This window comes from Dreissena polymorpha, chromosome 11, assembly GCF_020536995.1.
Source record: "Dreissena polymorpha isolate Duluth1 chromosome 11, UMN_Dpol_1.0, whole genome shotgun sequence".
Taxonomy (NCBI): Eukaryota; Metazoa; Mollusca; class Bivalvia; order Myida; family Dreissenidae; genus Dreissena; species Dreissena polymorpha.
The window spans coordinates 73,206,501-73,226,162 of NC_068365.1; the positions used below are offsets into that span (position 1 = coordinate 73,206,501).

Here is a 19,662-nt window from a genome sequence, read left to right on the forward strand (position 1 = left end):
CTTATATTGGTCACTGGCAGTTATGTTATTATTAAACCTTGGTACACATATGAATATTGAACAAATGACTCGTGCAAAATAGTAGGCCTTTTCCGATAATTGTTCTAAATTTGTGTGAAGGCATTACAAACACTTGTACTGGTAAACCATTTTCCAAGTTGGTTAGTTTACAAATGTATCAATGTATGGATATTGGAAGCACCAACACAATGGCTAGTTATAGCCACTGATTATTGGTCTTGATAAGTATGTTATGCTTTAATGAGAATTTTTCATGTGTTTTATTACAATGTAAATATTTTCAAAAAAATTGAAAGACAAAGAAAATGCCTCAGTGTTTTTTAATGAAATCTTATTTGAAAAGCTCATAAATGCCCTTATCACAAACATTGCACACTGCCAAATGTTGATTTTTACATCAGATCTTGGACAGGCTTTAAAATATGCAAGGTGCTGTTAACAGTATGGGATTTTATTCCATAACCCCTCTGCAATGACTGAATATCTCTCTCAATTCCTCCAAACATCAATACCTCGCCGCGGCCTTCGACCAGCGTGTAGAACAATGTCTCTTCCGGTGCTCCTTCCATGTTGTCAAACTTAAGCTCTTGCCAAGACACAGTTTTCGATTCCAGCACATGAGAAATATCCAACACATGTAGCACCATTAGTGACGCTGGGTTAAATGAGACCTTCTTGGGTTTGGGAACATGAACACTATGGGAAACTTTTGGTACCGAGTCTTGGGGAGACGGTCCAGAGTTTTCTGAATGTCTGAATTTTTTCTCATACTTTAACAAAGCCTCCAATTGTTTCTGTCTATTTTTCATGGCATTAGGCCGAACACTTGGTAATCCAGGCCTCGGATTCACAGTTCCCTCAACACTGCCTCTTGGTTCTACAACATTACTGGATAAACTTGGATTTTCCACTGATTGGTCCATTTGATTTGAATTTTCAAAAGGCTCACTGCCATTGGCCGGCTTAAAGTCACTTGAGCTGCCCTCAGCTCCTGATTGGTCCATGTGTTCCTCACTGCTGGTTCCTGGCAGTTCATTGGCTGAAGACCTCAGCTGATCTTCTCTTGGTGGGATCCAGGTTTTGGAGTGCCGTACAGTCACTTTGGGACTCTGTTGAGACTTAGTCAGGGACTCCGGGACTTTGGCTGGTCGACACAGACTCACTATAAAATTGTCTGATGCCTGCAAGAGATACATGTTCAACAAAATTATAGGCACTAAAATATTGAAACTGCCCAAACTATTTATTCACTAGAGAACATTATTTTAACAAGAGCACCGCCTTGCGGGTGCAGACCGCTCACCTATTTTCTTTTTAAAGGTGAAGGGACTCTCAATTTCAATCACAAAGGAGGGAGGGGTGTAGTGAAGAGGGGTGTATAGTGTGGGGGTGTGGACATTTATTACATTATCTTCCAAAAATGCGAAAACAAAAATGCAAAAAAAAAAAAAAAATCCGGGGTGGGGGGGGTGGGGGGGGAGGGGATTCTTGGGTGCGATGGTTGGATGGTTTTTCAAAAATAAAATAATAAAAATAAATATTTGTGTTTTTTAACCGTTTCAAAAAAAAATTGGAGGGGGGGGGGTATAGTGTGAGGATGTGGTGGCCATTTGTGAGATGATCTTAAAAAAAAAAAAAAAAAAAAAAATATGGGGGTGATTCGGGGGGATGGGGGGTGGGAGGGGGGGGAGGGCACGGGGGATGGTTTGGGTGGAGTCTATTGTGGTATGTCAGGTAAGAGTAGTTTTGTCAAAGTATCAATCAAATCTAATCATAAATAAAGAAGTTATGGCAATTTTAGCAAAATTTAATAATTTGACCATGAGAGTCAAGGTCATTCAAAGGTCAAAGTAAAATTCAACTTGCCAGGTACAGTAACCTCATGATAGCATGAAAGTATTTGAAGGCTGAAAGCAATAGCCTTGATACTTTAGAAGTAAAATGGGTCAAAACACAAAATTTAACCATGTATTCAAAGTTACTAAGTCAAAAAAGGGCCATAATTCCGTAAAAACGACAACCAGAGTTATGCCACTTGTCCTTTTACTGTACCCTTATGATAGTTTGCGAGTGTTCCAAGTATAAAAGCAATATCTATTGATACTAACTTTAGGGGTAAAGTGGACCAAAACACAAAACTTAACCAAATTTTCAATTTTCTAAGTATAAAGGGCCCATAATTCTGTCCAAATGCCAGTCAGAGTTACATTACTTTGCCTGCACAGTCCCCTTATGATAGTTAATAAGTGTTGCAAGTATGAAAGCAATAGCTTTGATACTGTAGGAATAAAGTGGACCTAAACACAAAACTTAACCAAATTTTCAATTTTCTAAGTATAAAAAGGGCACATCAGTCTGTCAAAATGCCAGTCAGAGTTACATAACTTTGCCTGCACAGTCCCCGTATGATAGTTAGTAAGTGTTGCAAGTATGAAAGCAATAGCTTTGACACTTAAGGAATAAAATGGACCTAAACACAAAACTTGACCAAAATTTTCAATTTTCAAAGTATAAAAAGGGCACATAATTCTGTCAAAATGCACGACAGAGTTATCTAACTTTGCCTGCCCAGTCCCCTCATGATAGTAAGTAAGTGTACCAAGTATGAATGCGATAGCATTGATACTTTCTGAGAAAAGTGGACCTAAACGCAAAACTTAACCGGATGCCAATGCCGACGCCGACGCCAAGGTGATGACAATAGCTCATAATTTTTTTTCAAAAAATAGATGAGCTAATGACATTTTTAACAAAAATGTATAAATCTATTTAAAATTTGTAAATACACAAGAGGCTTATTTAATCACTTTGGGTTTTAAGACTTACAACGCAGAAATAACAAGAGATTGCCAAGCAATATGGTCCCCTACTGGTGAAACTCCACCGTTGTCAGTATTTTTTATATTTTTTTATATTTGTTGCCACGAGCAACCAGAATTCTTGACATAGGAACAAAATGAATTGACGTGCATAATCTCCATTCTGCCATCTGTCCATGTTTCAAGTTTCATAAAAAAAATATACAGAACTTTGCAAGTTATCGCAGGATCCAGAAAAGTGTGACGGACAGACCGACAGACAGACCGACAGAGCCCAAACCATAGGTCCCCTACGGTTTCACCGGTAGGGGACGATAATAAGCACTTACTTCCCATATATACAGGATGGGACCACAGTATAAGCATTTGAACAATGTTTTAACACTGCAGGCAGCATGATACGAAAAAAAACATTCATAAATAATAAATAAAGACTGTTGCATACGGGTAAATTTTTTTGTTTATTTAGCATCCAAATTAATAAGTGTTACTAATTGCTGCAACTTACAATAAAATATTTAATCCCACTCTTTCTTAAATGTATAATCAAGACCACGTTTTTTAACGCTCTTTGTCGAAACCAGACTTATTGCAAGTGCCTAAAATGTTATCCCAGATTAGCCTGTGCATTCTGCTAGTCAGTGATGACACTTTTGGCTCTGACTGGATTTTAACCCTTTCAGTGCTGGAGCCGAATTTTGAAGGCCTTTGCAAACAGTTTGGATCCAGATGAGACGCCACAGAACGTGGCCTCTCATCAGGATCCAAACTGTTTGCTATTTTGATAGTATTCTTTGAAATAAAATCGAAGAAAATGCAAATTTAAGAAATTCAGCAGACTACATTCTAGCAGACGACAAATTTCCCAGCATGCAAAGGGTTAAGTTAGAAGAGACTTACTTAAATAAATATTCAATAAAATCGGAAAATGATAAGGTTGTTCAGACTGCAAAGGCTAATCTGGGATGCCACTTTTTGCACACCCAAAAGTCCCGTTTTCCAAGTGGGAGACTCATTCACCTTGCATGCCGCATGACACCACAGCTGGGCCGGGGCACTGTCATCATTAAGAACTTCAATCTCCTCCCAGGTCCAGTCCTCAACACCCAGAGTCAGTAGCCAGCAGTCTTTGTAAACCTGGAGACCACGGAATTATCAGTGATTTTGTTTGCCCAATTGGGAAAAATACCTTAGCAGCCCAATAAGGAATAATTTTAGTGGGAAAAATCTTGTAATTGGGAAAATGTGTGTTATCTTTAGATTGGGAAATAGGAGTTGTTTTTTTTGCTAACAAACACTTTTTAATTGATAACAACTTGATAACTACGTGTTATAAAGTTGTCAATATTGGCCATAGAGCTATATAGGGAAATTCACTAAATGCTGCATTTATTAAACAAGAGCTGTCAGAAGACAGCGCGCTAGACTATTCAAGTGCTTGACAGTATAACCACAGCCATCATGAGAAAATTGTTCATATTCAATAAGGTCAAGGTAATATAGTCATATTCTAAGTGGAAGAGGACCATAATTAAAACATATTGATCGCTTATGTTTCAAAGAAGTTGTACTTTATAGACAATTCTGAGTTCAGGTATATTTTCCACAATGTATAGAAAATTTGTAAAGACATAAAACTAACAAATTACATTTTATTTCAAGTTTGATAGCAATTATAGCTTGGGTTGAATGGTTCGACGGTCCTTCAAAAATAAAATAAACAAGTGTTCCGCGGTCAGAGACATATGCCCCCCCAAACATAACCTTGAACGTGACCTTTGACCTAGTGACCTAAAAATCAATAGGAGTCATCTACCAGTCACCATCAATGTACCTATGAAGTTTCATGATCCTAGGCCTAAGCGTTCTTGAGTTATCATCCAGGAAACCATTTGGAGGACGGACCGACCGATGGACGGACAGACCAACATGTGCAAAACAATAAAACCCCTCTTCTCCGAAGGGGGGCATAATAAATAATTTTGGCTTTTTTACCATTTAAAAAAAAATGTGTTTTTGGTTGGGGGGGGGGGGGGGGGGGTTGGGGTGTGGGGGTGGAAAGGGGAGTATAATGTGGGGGGGTTGGTCATTCAAAGGTCAAGGTCAAATTTAACTTGCCAGGTACAGTACCCTCATGATAGTAAGAAAAAATTTGAAGTTTGAAAGCAACAGCCTTGATACTTTAGAAGTAAAGTCGATGTAATCACAAAATGTAACAAAATATTCAAAGACAAACAAGGGCCATAATTCCATTAAAATGCCAACCAGAGTTATGCAACTTGCCCTGTACAGTCCCCTTATGATAATAAGCGAGTTTTCCAAGTCTGAAAGCAATAGCTATGATACTTTAGGAGTAAAATGGACCAAAACACAAAACTTAACCAAATGTTCCATTTTGTAATCATAAAAAGGGAACATAATTCTTACAAAATGTTTGATACAGTTGCCTGCTCTTGTTTATAGATTAGGGTTATGTTGGTAAAGAAGTATGCAAAATATAAAAGCAATATTACAAGGTACATAAAAAATATTTGAGGTGGTACGCAAACTTTAACGTTGATTTATCAATAATATGCATATTCTAAGTGGGAAAAGGGCTGTTATTCTTACAAAATGCTTGTTACAGTTGTTTTCTCTTGTTTATAGATTGGGGTCATGTTGGTAAAGAAGTATGCAAAATATGAAAGCAATATGTAAAGGGAAATAGAAAATATTTGAGGTTGTACGCAAACTTTAACATTCAAACGCTCACGCACACGGTAAATATATTTCATATACCGTATAATAGTCGAGCAAAAATACATAAAAAATTGAAACCTTCATTTTGGATTTTTTTACAGCAATGGGGAAATGTGTACTTTTTTCCCCAATTAAGAAATATCTGTTGTCTGGTACTTAATAAGGAAGATTTTTGCTGAATATGGTTACTGAAGTAATTTTATGAGACTTGAGCAGGGAAAACTGGGTTAAATGCATTGCATCAAGTATTTGCAGCCCCCACAGGCTAATCAGGGACAGCACTTTCTGCTTATACTAGATTTTTACTAAAGAGATACTTCCTTTAAACTAAACAAGGCTATTGTCAAGCAATATGGTCCCCTACCGGCTCCACCATTGTCAGAAATTTCCACCATTTTCAGATTTTATTTTTTTTGGTTGCCATAGCAACCACAATTTTTGACGTAGGAACAAAATTAAATGACATGCATAATGTCCATATTGTCATTTATCCATGTTCCAAGTTTAATGAAAAAATATTCAGAACTTTTAAAGTTATTGCAGGATCCAGAAAACCACCATTTGCAGCAGTATTTCTAGAGCATGTGTTGCCATAGAAACCAGAATTTTAGACGTAGAAACAAAATGAAATGACGTGCATAATGTCCATATTGCCATCTTTCCATGTTTAAAGTTTCATGCAAAAATGATAAGAACTTTTAAAGTTATCGCAGGATCCAGAAAAGTGTGACGTACGGACGGACGGACTGATGGACAGACTGACAGAGGGAGTGCAAACCATAAGTCCCCTCCGGTGAAACCGGTAGGGGACAACTACCAGAAAAGCTGAAAATGCTGCCCTTGATTAGACTGTGCGGACTGGTCTACTATTCAATGGAAAGTCAAAATTCAAGCTTAAAATTGCTTGTTATTTTGAAGATACTCACGATATTAATAAGTCTGCATGTATTTTTCAGTGGAAAGGTCAAGTAACAAAGTTTAAAATATTAATTTTTATTATACTACAAAAAGAATTATCTATCCCCCCAACACAATACATTACTGAAACACAAAAACGCATTAAACATCAAAGATACATACCACCTGTGGACTCCCCCCTCCCTTTCCTCCCAGCACAAGAATGTGGGAGTCATCTAGTGTGATCTAAAACACATACAGAAATGCTGCTGATCGCAAATATGTGTGCCTCATTCTTGAAAAGCTAAGCTAAATGCATGTGCGTAGTGTGATCCCAGATAAGCCTGTGAATTCAGAAAAGGCTAATCAGGGACGACACTTTCCGCATTCTGTGGATTTTCCTTTCATACGAGACCTCCTTTAAAGATTGTATAGAAATAGAAAGTGTCCTCCCTGATTAGCTTCTGGTGACCGCACTGACCTGACCTGTCTGGAAGGACACTTAACGCACATCCATTAAACATTTACCACTTAAATAAGTATTTAAACCTTTACCACATAGATACGTATTTTATATTCTTGTAGTCCCTGAGAAAGTTGAATTTGACAAAAGACTTTTGTTACTAGATTCAAGTTTCAAAGGCTTTATTTCAAACCCTTAGGACGAGCAGCAAACAGAATTAAACCTGAACAGACTGTGGGTAACTCGCAGACGGTTCTGGTTTTATGCTGTTTGCACATTTTCACTATGCTTCTGAGTGGGAGAGGTTTAACCATGTTTTCCCACAGTGACACTAATACTATCTTATAAAAGATTTATGTGTTATTTTTAGCTGAAAAATTTGTTATTTGTCAATGCTAAGTATAGCTTTTTATCCTTTTAGAGCTATTTTATTAGTAAGAAAACGGTTAGTCATTTAAATGAAAAGTAATTATCCATCAAAACAATAAACCAAACATGGATTTTTACAATTGTGTCATCATTTGCATCTTCATCATCATCTAACTTGACAGCACCAATGCCACAATCTGCATTAATTTATTATAATCATCTTCATCATGATAATGAAATATGGAATAAGTCATCAGTTGTAAAACAAATTCAAGGGAAACAAATCCTACCTGTGCCTGGCCATATCTAGCTTCAGGTTTCTTTCCCCTTGTTTTTGGCTGCCTCCATTCATTCACCAAGAAATCAAACAGCCACAGTTCATTTGTCCTATAATGCAAATGTGTCTTTAGTGCTACACAATGTTCAAGACCTAAAGGAATATGTATGCTTCTGTTGCTTAACAATTTAACAAACTCATAAAACATTGCAATGTTATTAGACATTGAAATGACACTGAAAACAATGTTCCTTGCTGTTGGGTTATTTTTGTTTAAATTGTTACTAGGGATGAGAATAAATGCTGAAAACAATATTAGAATAATCGATTTAAACGTTATATTAAAATGTCTGAAATTACCAACGTCCGAAGTAAAGTGCTGTTCCTATTGGGCACAAATAACACTGTAAATAACGTTAAATGTGGCTCTTATAAAAGTGATAGAGTAATCATTTCTGAAAATGATTATTGTTATATTCTTAATTTTTCACTTAATTCTTTTAATTTTCAAAAGATACAAGATATTTCCGGTATACATATTACCATAAGTCTCATGCATTTCGCTGTGCCACTTGAGTGCGTTAATTAATTCAGAGCAGGAGAAGGTTGCATTGTGAATCGATTTTACTTTTTACTTTGACTTTAAACTGTAAATGTTTCTAGAACATAAAGCGAATTTGAAATAAACGGTCTCAAGTCTAAATAAATTGATACTTATTCCAAACAAAATTAATTGGTTTATATATGATTCACTTAATTCTGATATGGATATAAAACATAGATATAGTAATTAAAATAAAAGTCGGGGTGCCTGTATTGTCTTAATTGAGAGCACTGAACTGTGAGAAACATAGCAATTATCTTAGATGGTAGATATATTAAGAATAGTGTATTAAAACCTTTGCAAACTGCCAGATAAAATCATTAAGACACTACCCTTCTGCAACTTCCTACATGTGCATTCTATACATAGATGGTGACTACGTTATTGTCACCTCTATATTTAGACGCATCACATTCCCCTGGTTTGGGGAATTATGCTTCCGCCAAAGTAGTTCTGCGTAGGAATGAAAATGTTAATAATGAAAGAAAAATCGTTTTTTATTGTGTGTTTAAAACAGAATGTTGTTTAAAGAAATGTTATTTAATTATGTTTAAATTATGTTTAAATGTGATTTTGAATCTCTATTAAGACTGATAGCGATTGTCAGAAGCACAATTTCCTGACCTTCTTTCGCTTTCACTTTTCACTCGTAAAAGAAGTGCTACCCATAATTCCTTTCGCGTTAGTACACAGGTCAGTAAGACCGGTGTGTACTCAATGTCTACATGTGTGCCAATCATCGTCTCATTAATTAATTGCAGCTGCAATCCAAAAATTACTGATACACAAAAGTCGTCTGCACTGGACAAAAAATGCAACTTTGCACTTACCCGGTACACATTTTTGTTTATGTTTGCTTAAAAATGACTATTCGAATATAAATTTTGGATTTGAATATCCGGCTGATTATTCGAATATTCAATCCCCTCCATAATTTTTACACAAGATTATCCTAATTTATTGGAATCAATTCCTATTAGGCCTTCTTTTTTTTAATGTATCGAAGATCACACCATGTAAACTTGTTTATAACATTAAATGTAAAGAGACATAACCATTTAATAATAGAAATAAAATGACAAGAACCTGAAGGATTTCTTTTAATTTAGGCCTTGCTCCGTAAAAAGGGTGTTTAATGCATGTGCATAAAGTGTCATCCCAGATAGGCATTTTAAGTCCGCACAGGCTAATCAGGGACGACACTTTCCGATTTACAATATTATTTGTTTAAAGAATGTCTATTTTTTGCAAAAATCAAGTTTAGGCAGAAAGTGTCGTCCCTGATAAGCCTGTGTGGACTGCAATTATCTGCTAAATTGCACTGGGGAGAAGCCTGAGATGAACAAAAATACAGCTTTTACCTCACCCCAGGGACCTGGGACCCACCAAACACCACCATCATGTCACCGACAACAGATGCGGAGTGACCGGCCACTGGTTGAGGGCTCTGGTGTGACAGGGTGGTCACGTGCGTCCAGCGATTCAGCAACGGCTTGTAGATGTGCAGCTCTGAGAAGAATCTTGCCGCCTAGAAACAACAATGAGCCTTGCTCTGTATAAACTCCGCTTAACTCTTTCCCACATAAAAAGCAAATTAACAAGAGCACAGCATAACGGGTGCCACGCTCGGCTACATGAAAGCTTGACTATTTTTTTTTTTTAATTTGAGGTCACAGTGACCTTGACCTTTGACCTAGTGACCCAAAAATGGGTATGGCATGTATAACTCATCAAGGTTCAGCTACATATGAAGTTTCAAAGTTGTATGTTGAAGCACTTTGATTTTAGAGCCAATGTTCAAAACCTTGACAAAATGTTAAGGTTTTAGCAAGACGTGGCCAGTGGATGACACGACGACGGACACGACACGACGAGCTGGGTATGACAATACCTTTTGTTTTCTACTAAAAATGGCTTTTTCAATGAGCATAAAACAAGAACAGCCTGCAAGTACATGTAACTGGCAGTCTGTTCAGGTTTTATGATATTTGCTGCTCATCAGTTACTAAGGGTTGGAAATGACGCCTTTCAAACTTAAATTTAGTTAGAAAGGTATTTAATTAAATGTAACTTTCTAAGGGACTACAAATACCTCAAAATACATATCTAAGTGTTGAAGGGTTAATGCAGTCGGCACAGGCTTATCAGGTCATCAGGGAAGACACTTTCCCATTTTGTTGAGTTTGTTATTTGTTATACACACCACAGAGCGTATATCTCATCTAGAGTCAGTGTACACACTAAGGCTCAAATATTTGTTTGAAATGCTTCAAGTCAGATGTTTTAATATTCGAGTTCATAATATATCTTTATTTGAGACTTCATCCACTTAAAAATAAACTGAAGTTACTTTAGTCACTTATGATACAAATTCTGTTTTTGAGCAAGTCTGCAATCACTTGTACTCTTAGCATCATACAAAGCATAGAAGCAAAGCTAAAATTGCTATGTGTAAACAGCATAAAACCAAACAGCCTGCAAGTAACTTGCATAGTGTTCAAGTTTTATGCTGTTTGCTGCTCATCAGTAACTTAGGTTTGGAGATGAAGCCTTAAAAACTTGAATCTAGTAACTTTGTAGGAAGAAAGGTCTTAAATTAAAATAACTTTCTAAGGGACTTCAAATGCGTTAAAATACATATCTAAGTGGTAAAGGGTTAACTTAAACTAAATATTCCATCTCAACCTGATGTAGAGGGAAGGGTGTGGGATGACTCCAGCCTCCAAACAGCACCAGATTGTCCTTGTACGTGACGAAAGTTGCACATGCCTTCGGGAATGGGTATGTACCTGGAATATACAAACAGACATTAAAGCATGTGTGCATGTCTGTGTATGATGATTTTCAATTAATTATTATTTAAATTAGCAGATGAAAATCAAAATAATAATTGGCAATTAAATTATTTACACTTTTACTGATGTTTTAAATGATTATCCATAAAAATATTTGAAAGGAGTTTTATTTGGCTGTGTCTTTTAATATAATGCTTGCATTGTTTTTAAAGTTGATGACAATTTTTCGTAAATTTTGCAAAAACTGTTAAGATGTCTCTTCAAATTAAGTAACATGATTTTCAGTAATTTTTACCGCTTGCAAGGGGCCGAATCCATTCCCGGGAGGCAAGGTCGAATCTCCACAGGTCATTTAATGTTGTATTCGTGGCAGTGCACCCTCCAAAAACGTAGAGACATTTGTCAAAGTAGCAGCAGCAGTGAGAATAGCGTTCAGTAATTCTACATCCAGCATCAGGCATGACAACTGACCATGCGAGGCGGGAGGTGATAACACAATGCTGATAGTGGGCCTGCAACTTCCTCTGTACAACTGAAAATTTCAGATATGTGTGTGACATTTTTAATTGCTAAAACACCATCAATGCATAGTTGCTTAGAGATTTTTGTTTTGAAATCATCCCCATACCCAATGGTTAAAAGTATGTATTTTTTCCCAAGTGGGACCAACAGTTTTCAAATTAAATGCTTCCAAAAAACAAGTTTTCTTTATCTCATCTTTTTTTTTGCAATCCAGATCTATGAGTTGAATCTTAGATAATATGAGTCGTGTTCTGAGAAAACTGGGCATAATGCATGTGCGTATAATGTCGTCCCAGAATAGCCTGTGCAGTCTGCACAGTCTAATCAGGGATGACACTTTCCGCCTTTACTGAATTTTCATGTTGAAGAGACTTCCTTTAAACAAAAAAAACCATAAAAGCGGAAAGTGTTGGGATGACACTTTACGCACATGCATTAAGCCCCATTTTCTCAGAACACGTCTCATATATTAGAATCACTTTTATTCTCAATTATGAGGCATTTGTTAGCAACTTAGCAAAACAACATCAATGTTTTCCAATTTTAGTAAAGACACTGATTTTTCTCAATCCAGTTAAACCAGTTTAACTGTAAAAATTGTTTGACTTATATTACATTGTACTCTCTAATGAGGAAGTATCTAATGCGCAGTCGCAGTTACATTTCATGAATGTTGAAAAAATTACGACACATTTTACAGCTCATATTTCATTTGAGCTCTCTCTTATTTTCAGATTATATTTCTATGAAATTCTATGAAGTAAATAAACTTTTGCTCTTTAATTATTTAGTGGACATTTGGATGGCCAAGATTATAAGGATTTTCAATCGGACCTGTTTTAAAAACTTTGGTCAGGTCCAGTACTTTTGGGAATGTCTGTGAAAACCATTTTAAGCCAGTTCTACTTTCAATAATTATTTAGTGGACATTTGGATGGCCAAGATAGGATTTTCAATCGGACCTGTTTTAAAAGTTTTGGTCAGTTCAGACTGTCCAGTACTTTTGGGAATGTCTGTGAAAATCATTTTACAGTACAGCCAACGCGGAACAAACAAAATCCGCGGCTACGCCACGGCCAGAAATTTTGTACGTGGCGGCCGTGTCGAGTGTTCACGTGGTGTATCGCCAAGGCACTTGGCATCGATCTGCGCAGCGACGCAGAGTTTGTTTTAACCTCGCGTACTTTCGCGGAGTAAATACGCCGCATACGTATGCGGCGGATTAAGTGAAAAGATATACACCTACATGTACATTTGTGTAGCATAGAAACCCTGATTTACGCTACTTTCATATTTATTATTTTCACGTTTTAATAAGCGATATGACACGTAATGCGCTTTAACAAGTTATCGTTGAATAAATTACGCACAATGTTAATGTTTCGTTAGATTCTGAAATGAGCCTTATTAAATTTGTAATCCAAAACACTCTTCCGAATTTTAATGCTTATGTGACATTAACAAATTCTAGCGTCAAATAAACAGTGCTAAAATATCCTTTGTCTCTATAAAAAGCGCGCGAAAATTATGAACACATGTACAACGTCGCATGGAAAGTTTGGGTGTATTTTGTGTTGTATAAAAGCATGTACATCACGTCAGCTAATTTATGCGTGTTCAGTGGGGAAAAAAACGCCCCGATTGGACGTTATTTCATCACATCTTTAAATAGTAACAAATGCCAAAATGTATTTGATACGGTACTTAAGAATGTGTGTGTGTCTTGAGCACTTTTATCGTAAATATTTACCGGAATTTGCTTTAAAACTGGAATACACGAGATTATCGGTAAATGATAAGCGATATCAACTGTATAATATAAACAAAATGAAACTACTTTATATACGCATAGTCAAACAATAGTTATAATAAGCTGATAATTAACAAAACAACAATTAAGTGTTGGTTATTGATGTGGCTTCACACTGCTAATTGTCTCAGCTAAAATATAATAGCAAAAACAACAAGCAATTATCAATCCACCGCCTGCTGGAGTCTTGACCACTCGTATGTGCCAAAAGATAATGACGTGACATTGTTAATAAGCTAATACATGTTGTCATAAAAATTAAACCCAAAACAAATATGTTTGTTGATAGTTTAATATAAAGACAATAATCATACGTCGCAATAAACGCACACAAAGTAACTTAAAGTACTTTAGCCGATTCTAAAATGACGATGGCAAATGATTATTGGAATTTTATTTATACATGCCCGTGATAATCGTTTTTTGTTTTTATAAATTCGATTTTTTTTATTTGCATTCTTTTTAAATAATAATTATTTCTATTCGATGAAAACAATTTCTTTAGAAACGGGAATGCAATCACTAAAAACAAAACAATAGCATGCTTTTTAGCCGGATTTTTTTCGAAAAAATCTCGGCTTATAGATTGATGTTGTCGGGCGGGCGGGGGGGCGGGCGGGCGGGCGGGGTGGCGGCGTGCTCGAAAATGTTAAAGTTCTTATTTCATGGTATAACTTTGGTATGCTTGGACCTAGAGTCTTCAAACTTGACATGAAGGTTGGCCAGGATTAACAGATGACCACTGGTCATTTCAAGGTCATTCATTTGAAGGTCAAGGTCACTGTGACCTTCAATATAAAAAATGTTAAAGTTGTTATAACTTTGGTATGCTTGGACCTAGAGTCTTGAAACTTGACATGAAGGTTGGCCATAACTAGTTAGTAACCACTGGTCATTTCAAGGTCATTCATTTGAAGGTCAAGGTCACTGTGACCTTGAATGTAAAAATGTTAAAGTTCTTATTTCATGGTATAACTTTGGTATGCTTGGACCTAGAGTCTTCAAACTTGACATGAAGGTTGGCCAGGATTAACAGATGACCACTGGTCATTTCAAGGTCATTCATTTGAAGGTGAAGGTCACTGTGACCTTCAATATAAAAATGTTAAAGTTGTTATAACTTTGGTATGCTTGGACCTAGAGTCTTGAAACTTGACATGAAGGTTGGCCAGAACTAGTAAGTAACCACTGGACATTTCAAGGTCATTCATTTGAAGGTCAAGGTCACTGTGACCTTGAATGTAAAAATGTTAAAGTTGTTATAACTTTGGTATGCTTGGACCTAGAGTCTTGAAACTTGACATGAAGGTTGGCCAGAACTAGTAAGTAACCACTGGACATTTCAAGGTCATTCATTTGAAGGTCAAGGTCACTGTGACCTTGAATGTAAAAATGTTAAAGTTCTTATTTCATGTTATAACTTTGGTATGCTTGTACCTAGAGTCTTCAAACTTGAAATAAAGATTGGCCAGTACTAGAAGATGACCACTGGTCATTTCAATGTCATTCATTTGAAGGTCAAGGTCACTGTGACCTTAAATGTTAAAATGTTAAAATTGTTATAACTTTGGTATGCTTGGACATAGAGTCTTCAAACTTGACATGAAGGTTTGCAAGCACACTTAGATGACCACTGGTCATTTCAAGGTCATTCATTCTAAGGTCAAGGTCACTGTGACCTTGAATGTAAAAATGTTAAAGTTCTTATAACTTTGGTAGGTAAAAATGTTAAAGTTCTTATTCCATGTTATAACTTTGGTATGCTTGTACCTAGAGTCTTCAAACTTGACATAAAGGTTGGCCAGTACTAGAAGATCACCACTGCTCATTTCAATGTCATTCATTTGAAGGTCAAGGTCACTGTGACCTTCAATGTTAAAATGTTAAAATTGTTATAACTTTGGTATGCTTGGACCTAGAATCTCAAACTTGACGTAAAGGTTTGCAAGCACACTTAGATGACCACTGGTCATTTCAAGGTCATTCATTTCAATGTCATTCATTTGAAGGTCAAGGTCACTGTGAACTTAAATGTTAAAATGTTAAAATTGTTGTAACTTTGGTATGCTTGGACCTAGAATCTCAAACTTGACGTAAAGGTTTGCAAGCACACTTAGATGACCACTGGTCATTTCAAGGTCATTCATTTGAAGGTCGAGGTCACTGTGACCTTGGATGTAAATATGTTAAAGTTGTTAATACTTTGGTATGCTTAGACCTAGAGTCTTCAAACTTGATATGAAGGTTGGCCAGAACTAGTAGATGACCACTGGTCATTTTAAGGTCAAGGTCACCGTGACCTTGAATGTAAAAATGTTAAAATTCTTATTTCATGGTATAACTTTCTTATGCTTGGACTTACAGTCTTCAAACTGGACATGAAGGTTTGCCAGCACTAGTAGATGACAATTGGTCATTTTAAGGTCATTGAAGGTCAAGGTCACTGTGACCTTGAATGTTAAAAATTAAAAGTTGTTTTAACTTTCGTATGCTTGGACATGGACTTTGCCATGACTAACAGATGACCACTGGTCAAGAGAACAACTGGTCATTTTAAAGTCTTTCAATTGACAGTGACCTTAAATGTTATTGTTGTTCATGTATATGCATGCATTCAAAACATAACACAAGGTTTGCTCATGCCTTGAAAAGTACTTACATTTCATTTTAACCTTTGAACAATATTTCAGTAATTTAAGTATTGCATTGACAAAAACACGAAAGGTACTTTCCTGTCATTTAAATCAAAAATCCGGCTTCAATGCGGTCATCTCCGACCGCGGAACTCTTGTTTTATTAACTAGTTTATCTTTTTTGAATCCGCGCAATTAAATTAATTATGATTTTAAATATTATTATAATTGTTCTTTTAAATTTCTTTGACTAACTAATCATTTTTAAAAGATATTTATTTTAAGATGCGCATCGACTCGGCTTCATTTTGTGGATTTCGGTTTGCCTTGGCATGTCTCGGCGGACAGATGCAAAGCTTCGCGGTGAAATGCGACTTGCGGCCGCATACTGACACTGCTTCAACGGCCGACTCAACATCAACTCGTTGCGCCTTGCCACCGCGGATTGCGAAATATATTTGTTTCGCGTTGGCAGTACTGTAAGCCAGTTCTACTTTCAATCTGACAATGATGACATTTAAGTTTCTTCCGCGTAGGCATGTTGACAATGTTATCTTTTCATCCCAATACATGTACCGTAAAACTGCGATAACTCGAGGAAGCACAGGACCAACATCAATGCTCGAGTAATCGCAGGTTTCGAGTAATCCATGGTATTATTTATTTTAACTGTCTCGGTTGATAATGCTTAATTCTGACCGCAAATGCTTTATTTACATGTAAGACGATGCTAGAGAAAGAAAAGGCTTTGTAAAAATCGCTTAAGGTTACAGTATAATAAACAAACAATTAAGATGATCGTAAATTCATTTAATTATTTCAACATACACACTAAACATATATATAATAAAAAATATCTCATCAATATCCACTGTACATATAGCATTATTATTTTAAAAAAGCACACAAGGTACGTGCATGCGCATGAAAAAAACACACACTAAAAACAACATAATCACTACACACTTTGCATTTTATGTACATAAGTCAGACTTTTGTTGCGCAAAGTCAAGGATTGAAGATTGTCGCAACCCATAAGCTTCCCGGAACTGATGGCAGAAGACGTTTCGCTTTAATTATTGATTGCTGGTAATTATTTAATTATCATTAAAACTGTGTAGCTTTGATCTGCTTCTCAAAGATGGCCAATTTGCAGTGTTTCTCAAACTGCAACTAACTTCACACCTAATCGAGCGTCTTTTGTCTGCTTGATTGCCCTGTTTTCACAACTCGAATATTTTTAGCAGCTACCAGACGAGAAAGCGTCCAGTTAATTAGGTGTGAAATGCCTTTCAGGGACCGGCACACGACCTTGAGTTATCGAAAATCGCATGTTTGAGTTATCGCGGGTATTTTTATATAGACATTAAAGGAAAATGCTAGGGACTTTCTTTAATGCTCAAGTAATCGCCGGTTTTTGAGAAATCGCCAGCTCGAGTTATTGCAATTCTACTGTACATGTAATACGGGCTATTTGCATTCATATTGTAACTATAGAGCTAAGTGTATGCAGTTTAGACTGTGATTTTAGAATTGCTACAAAATGGCTAGTTTTTTAGTGGCGACAAAATTTAAACTATTCAACAATAGTTTGCGAAAGAAAATTAGAAACCTGCAAGATACCTGTATTTATTAAATATTTTAATTGCGAATCAAGTATGTTGTTATGCTGTTACACATAATTATACATTGATAATAAATAAGAAGACAATTAGTGGTGTTAACGTTTCCCAACAGTAGAAATCATTCTTCTGATGAAGTCAGTGATATACAGACGAAAGCTCCAGGTATGGCTTTCAATACGTAGTGTGTGTTATTTGACAGTCTAAAACTTATTGGATTAAACAAAAATCCTGTCAAATTTGTCAATCAAAATTGATTTGACACATCACATGATTTTGATTATGTTAAATCAGTGTACTGTATGCTAAATGCAACTGCTTTAGCAAGCTGGCAAGTTGAATTGAGACATTTGATGAAACAAACTGTTTCCTGAGTAGGACCAGTACTTAGTGTCTATATGACGTACCATGACGTCGAAAGTCTGCAAGACCTACTAAGTAGATCGATAAATGTACTTCGACGTACAATTTTCACCGACCCTTGAGTGTTAGCCAATCAGAAGACACCTTACGTCTGTTGCTTTTAGAGATTTTTGACATTGAACATTATTATTATTATTTATACCGAATTATGCCACAATCGACCGCTTACTCATAGATATTGTGCGTATTTATGAAACATTATTATTATTATAATTAATACCAAATTATGCGACTATCGACCGATAACTCATAGATATTGTGCGTATTTATTGACCTGGCGTGGCGGAATTAACCTCTGACTTATGCAAGTTATGGTTATCACAAAATACCACCAACGGGGAGTTTATAATACATTATTTATCCCATTAATGCTTGGTAACTGGTTACCGTTGGGAATTTCCAACACAGTAATGCGCTGGACGGTCGTGATACTCCGCCCCGCATGATCATTTCAGACGCACAATATGCTGAACAATTTTAATTTTAAAAAGGTAACAATTGAATCTTCTTCAAATTTGTATATAATCTATTTCAATGCATTAAATACTTGAAACTTCTATGTGACGTTATTTTGACATTCTGATATTTTTATTCATTTTGTCCTCAACTAAAGTTTTAAACATTTATTATGAATAAATCTGAAGGAAAAGCGGCTCAAGAGACTAGTGTTTTGATTGGCTGTTCAGAAAATGTGTACGTAGAAGTACAAACATGTATCTCAAAGTTCAAATTGTACTTAGTCGTACAAATATATACTTGGAAGTGTATTTTATATTCATGTCGACGTACTTATTGTACTTCGACGTACATTTCTCTTTTTAACGTGTAGGTCTTCTTGACTTTCAACCCAAATGGTACGCCATAGTATGTCTTTAGGGTTATCTAAAGAATGCTCCCACTTAAAGGATCAATACAGAGACCTCCCAGTGACTAAGCCAGTTAGCAGACACCCCATCCACTATACCACAGACATCGAACCAGCTATAAATTCCTGTGGCTAGAAAACAAAAAAATATATAAGATGCTAGATCTTCAAGCTTGGAACATGTAACTCGTTTTAAGATTGATTTTTTTGGATGCATTACTAAATTATTGCAACAATTATCATATTTTGAACACAATCATGTCCATATATTTAATAATAATACATGGTTATCAAAAAAACTTAAAAAGCTTTTGCCCGTAAATTAGGTAGCACCTATAATCATATTAAGGAAAAAGGTCTCATTTGTTGTTCTTGCAACCCCATCAGTCGCAAACAAAATACGATAAATTTCAGCCACCATAATTCTTACTTTGAGCAAAACTTTTCAGGCCAAACAAACAAAACGTACCTGAAACGAGCCTGTGCCATAGTGAACAAACCAGATTTGCTGACTTGAGGTCCTTGTATGGAGACAATTTCATCAGAATGAATTCCACCACTTCCTCCGGCAGATCATTTATTGACGTGGCATTATGAGCTTCAACGGGAGTCTCCATCATTTTTATCAGTGCATATGGGTCATCAAGGGATTTGCAAAGCAAACGTTTTGGAATTAGAAGTTATTTTTTTCTTAAAATTACAATTATTATGGGGGCAGCCATCTTGGAAAACAACATTGACTTCAAAAACCTATCCTTAACTATTATCGACTTTCCAGAGTATGTTAAGTAAGTTAAAATCAT

At 36.1% G+C, this 19,662-nt stretch overlaps 1 protein-coding gene across 1 annotated transcript; it reads right to left on the reverse strand.

Moving 5' to 3' along the window:
* Positions 1 to 326: 326 nt before the first annotated feature.
* LOC127850479 (F-box only protein 42-like) lies at positions 327 to 19,595 on the reverse strand. Its single transcript, XM_052383557.1, has 8 exons — positions 19,329 to 19,595; positions 11,280 to 11,516; positions 10,875 to 10,978; positions 9,551 to 9,717; positions 7,599 to 7,695; positions 6,660 to 6,722; positions 3,861 to 3,977; positions 327 to 1,202 (listed from the first exon to the last, which is right to left on the reverse strand). Exons 1-8 carry the CDS (start codon positions 19,477 to 19,479, stop codon positions 414 to 416), a joined length of 1,725 nt encoding a protein of 574 aa, XP_052239517.1. The 5' UTR covers positions 19,480 to 19,595; the 3' UTR covers positions 327 to 413.
* Between the last annotated feature and the right edge of the window lie 67 nt (positions 19,596 to 19,662).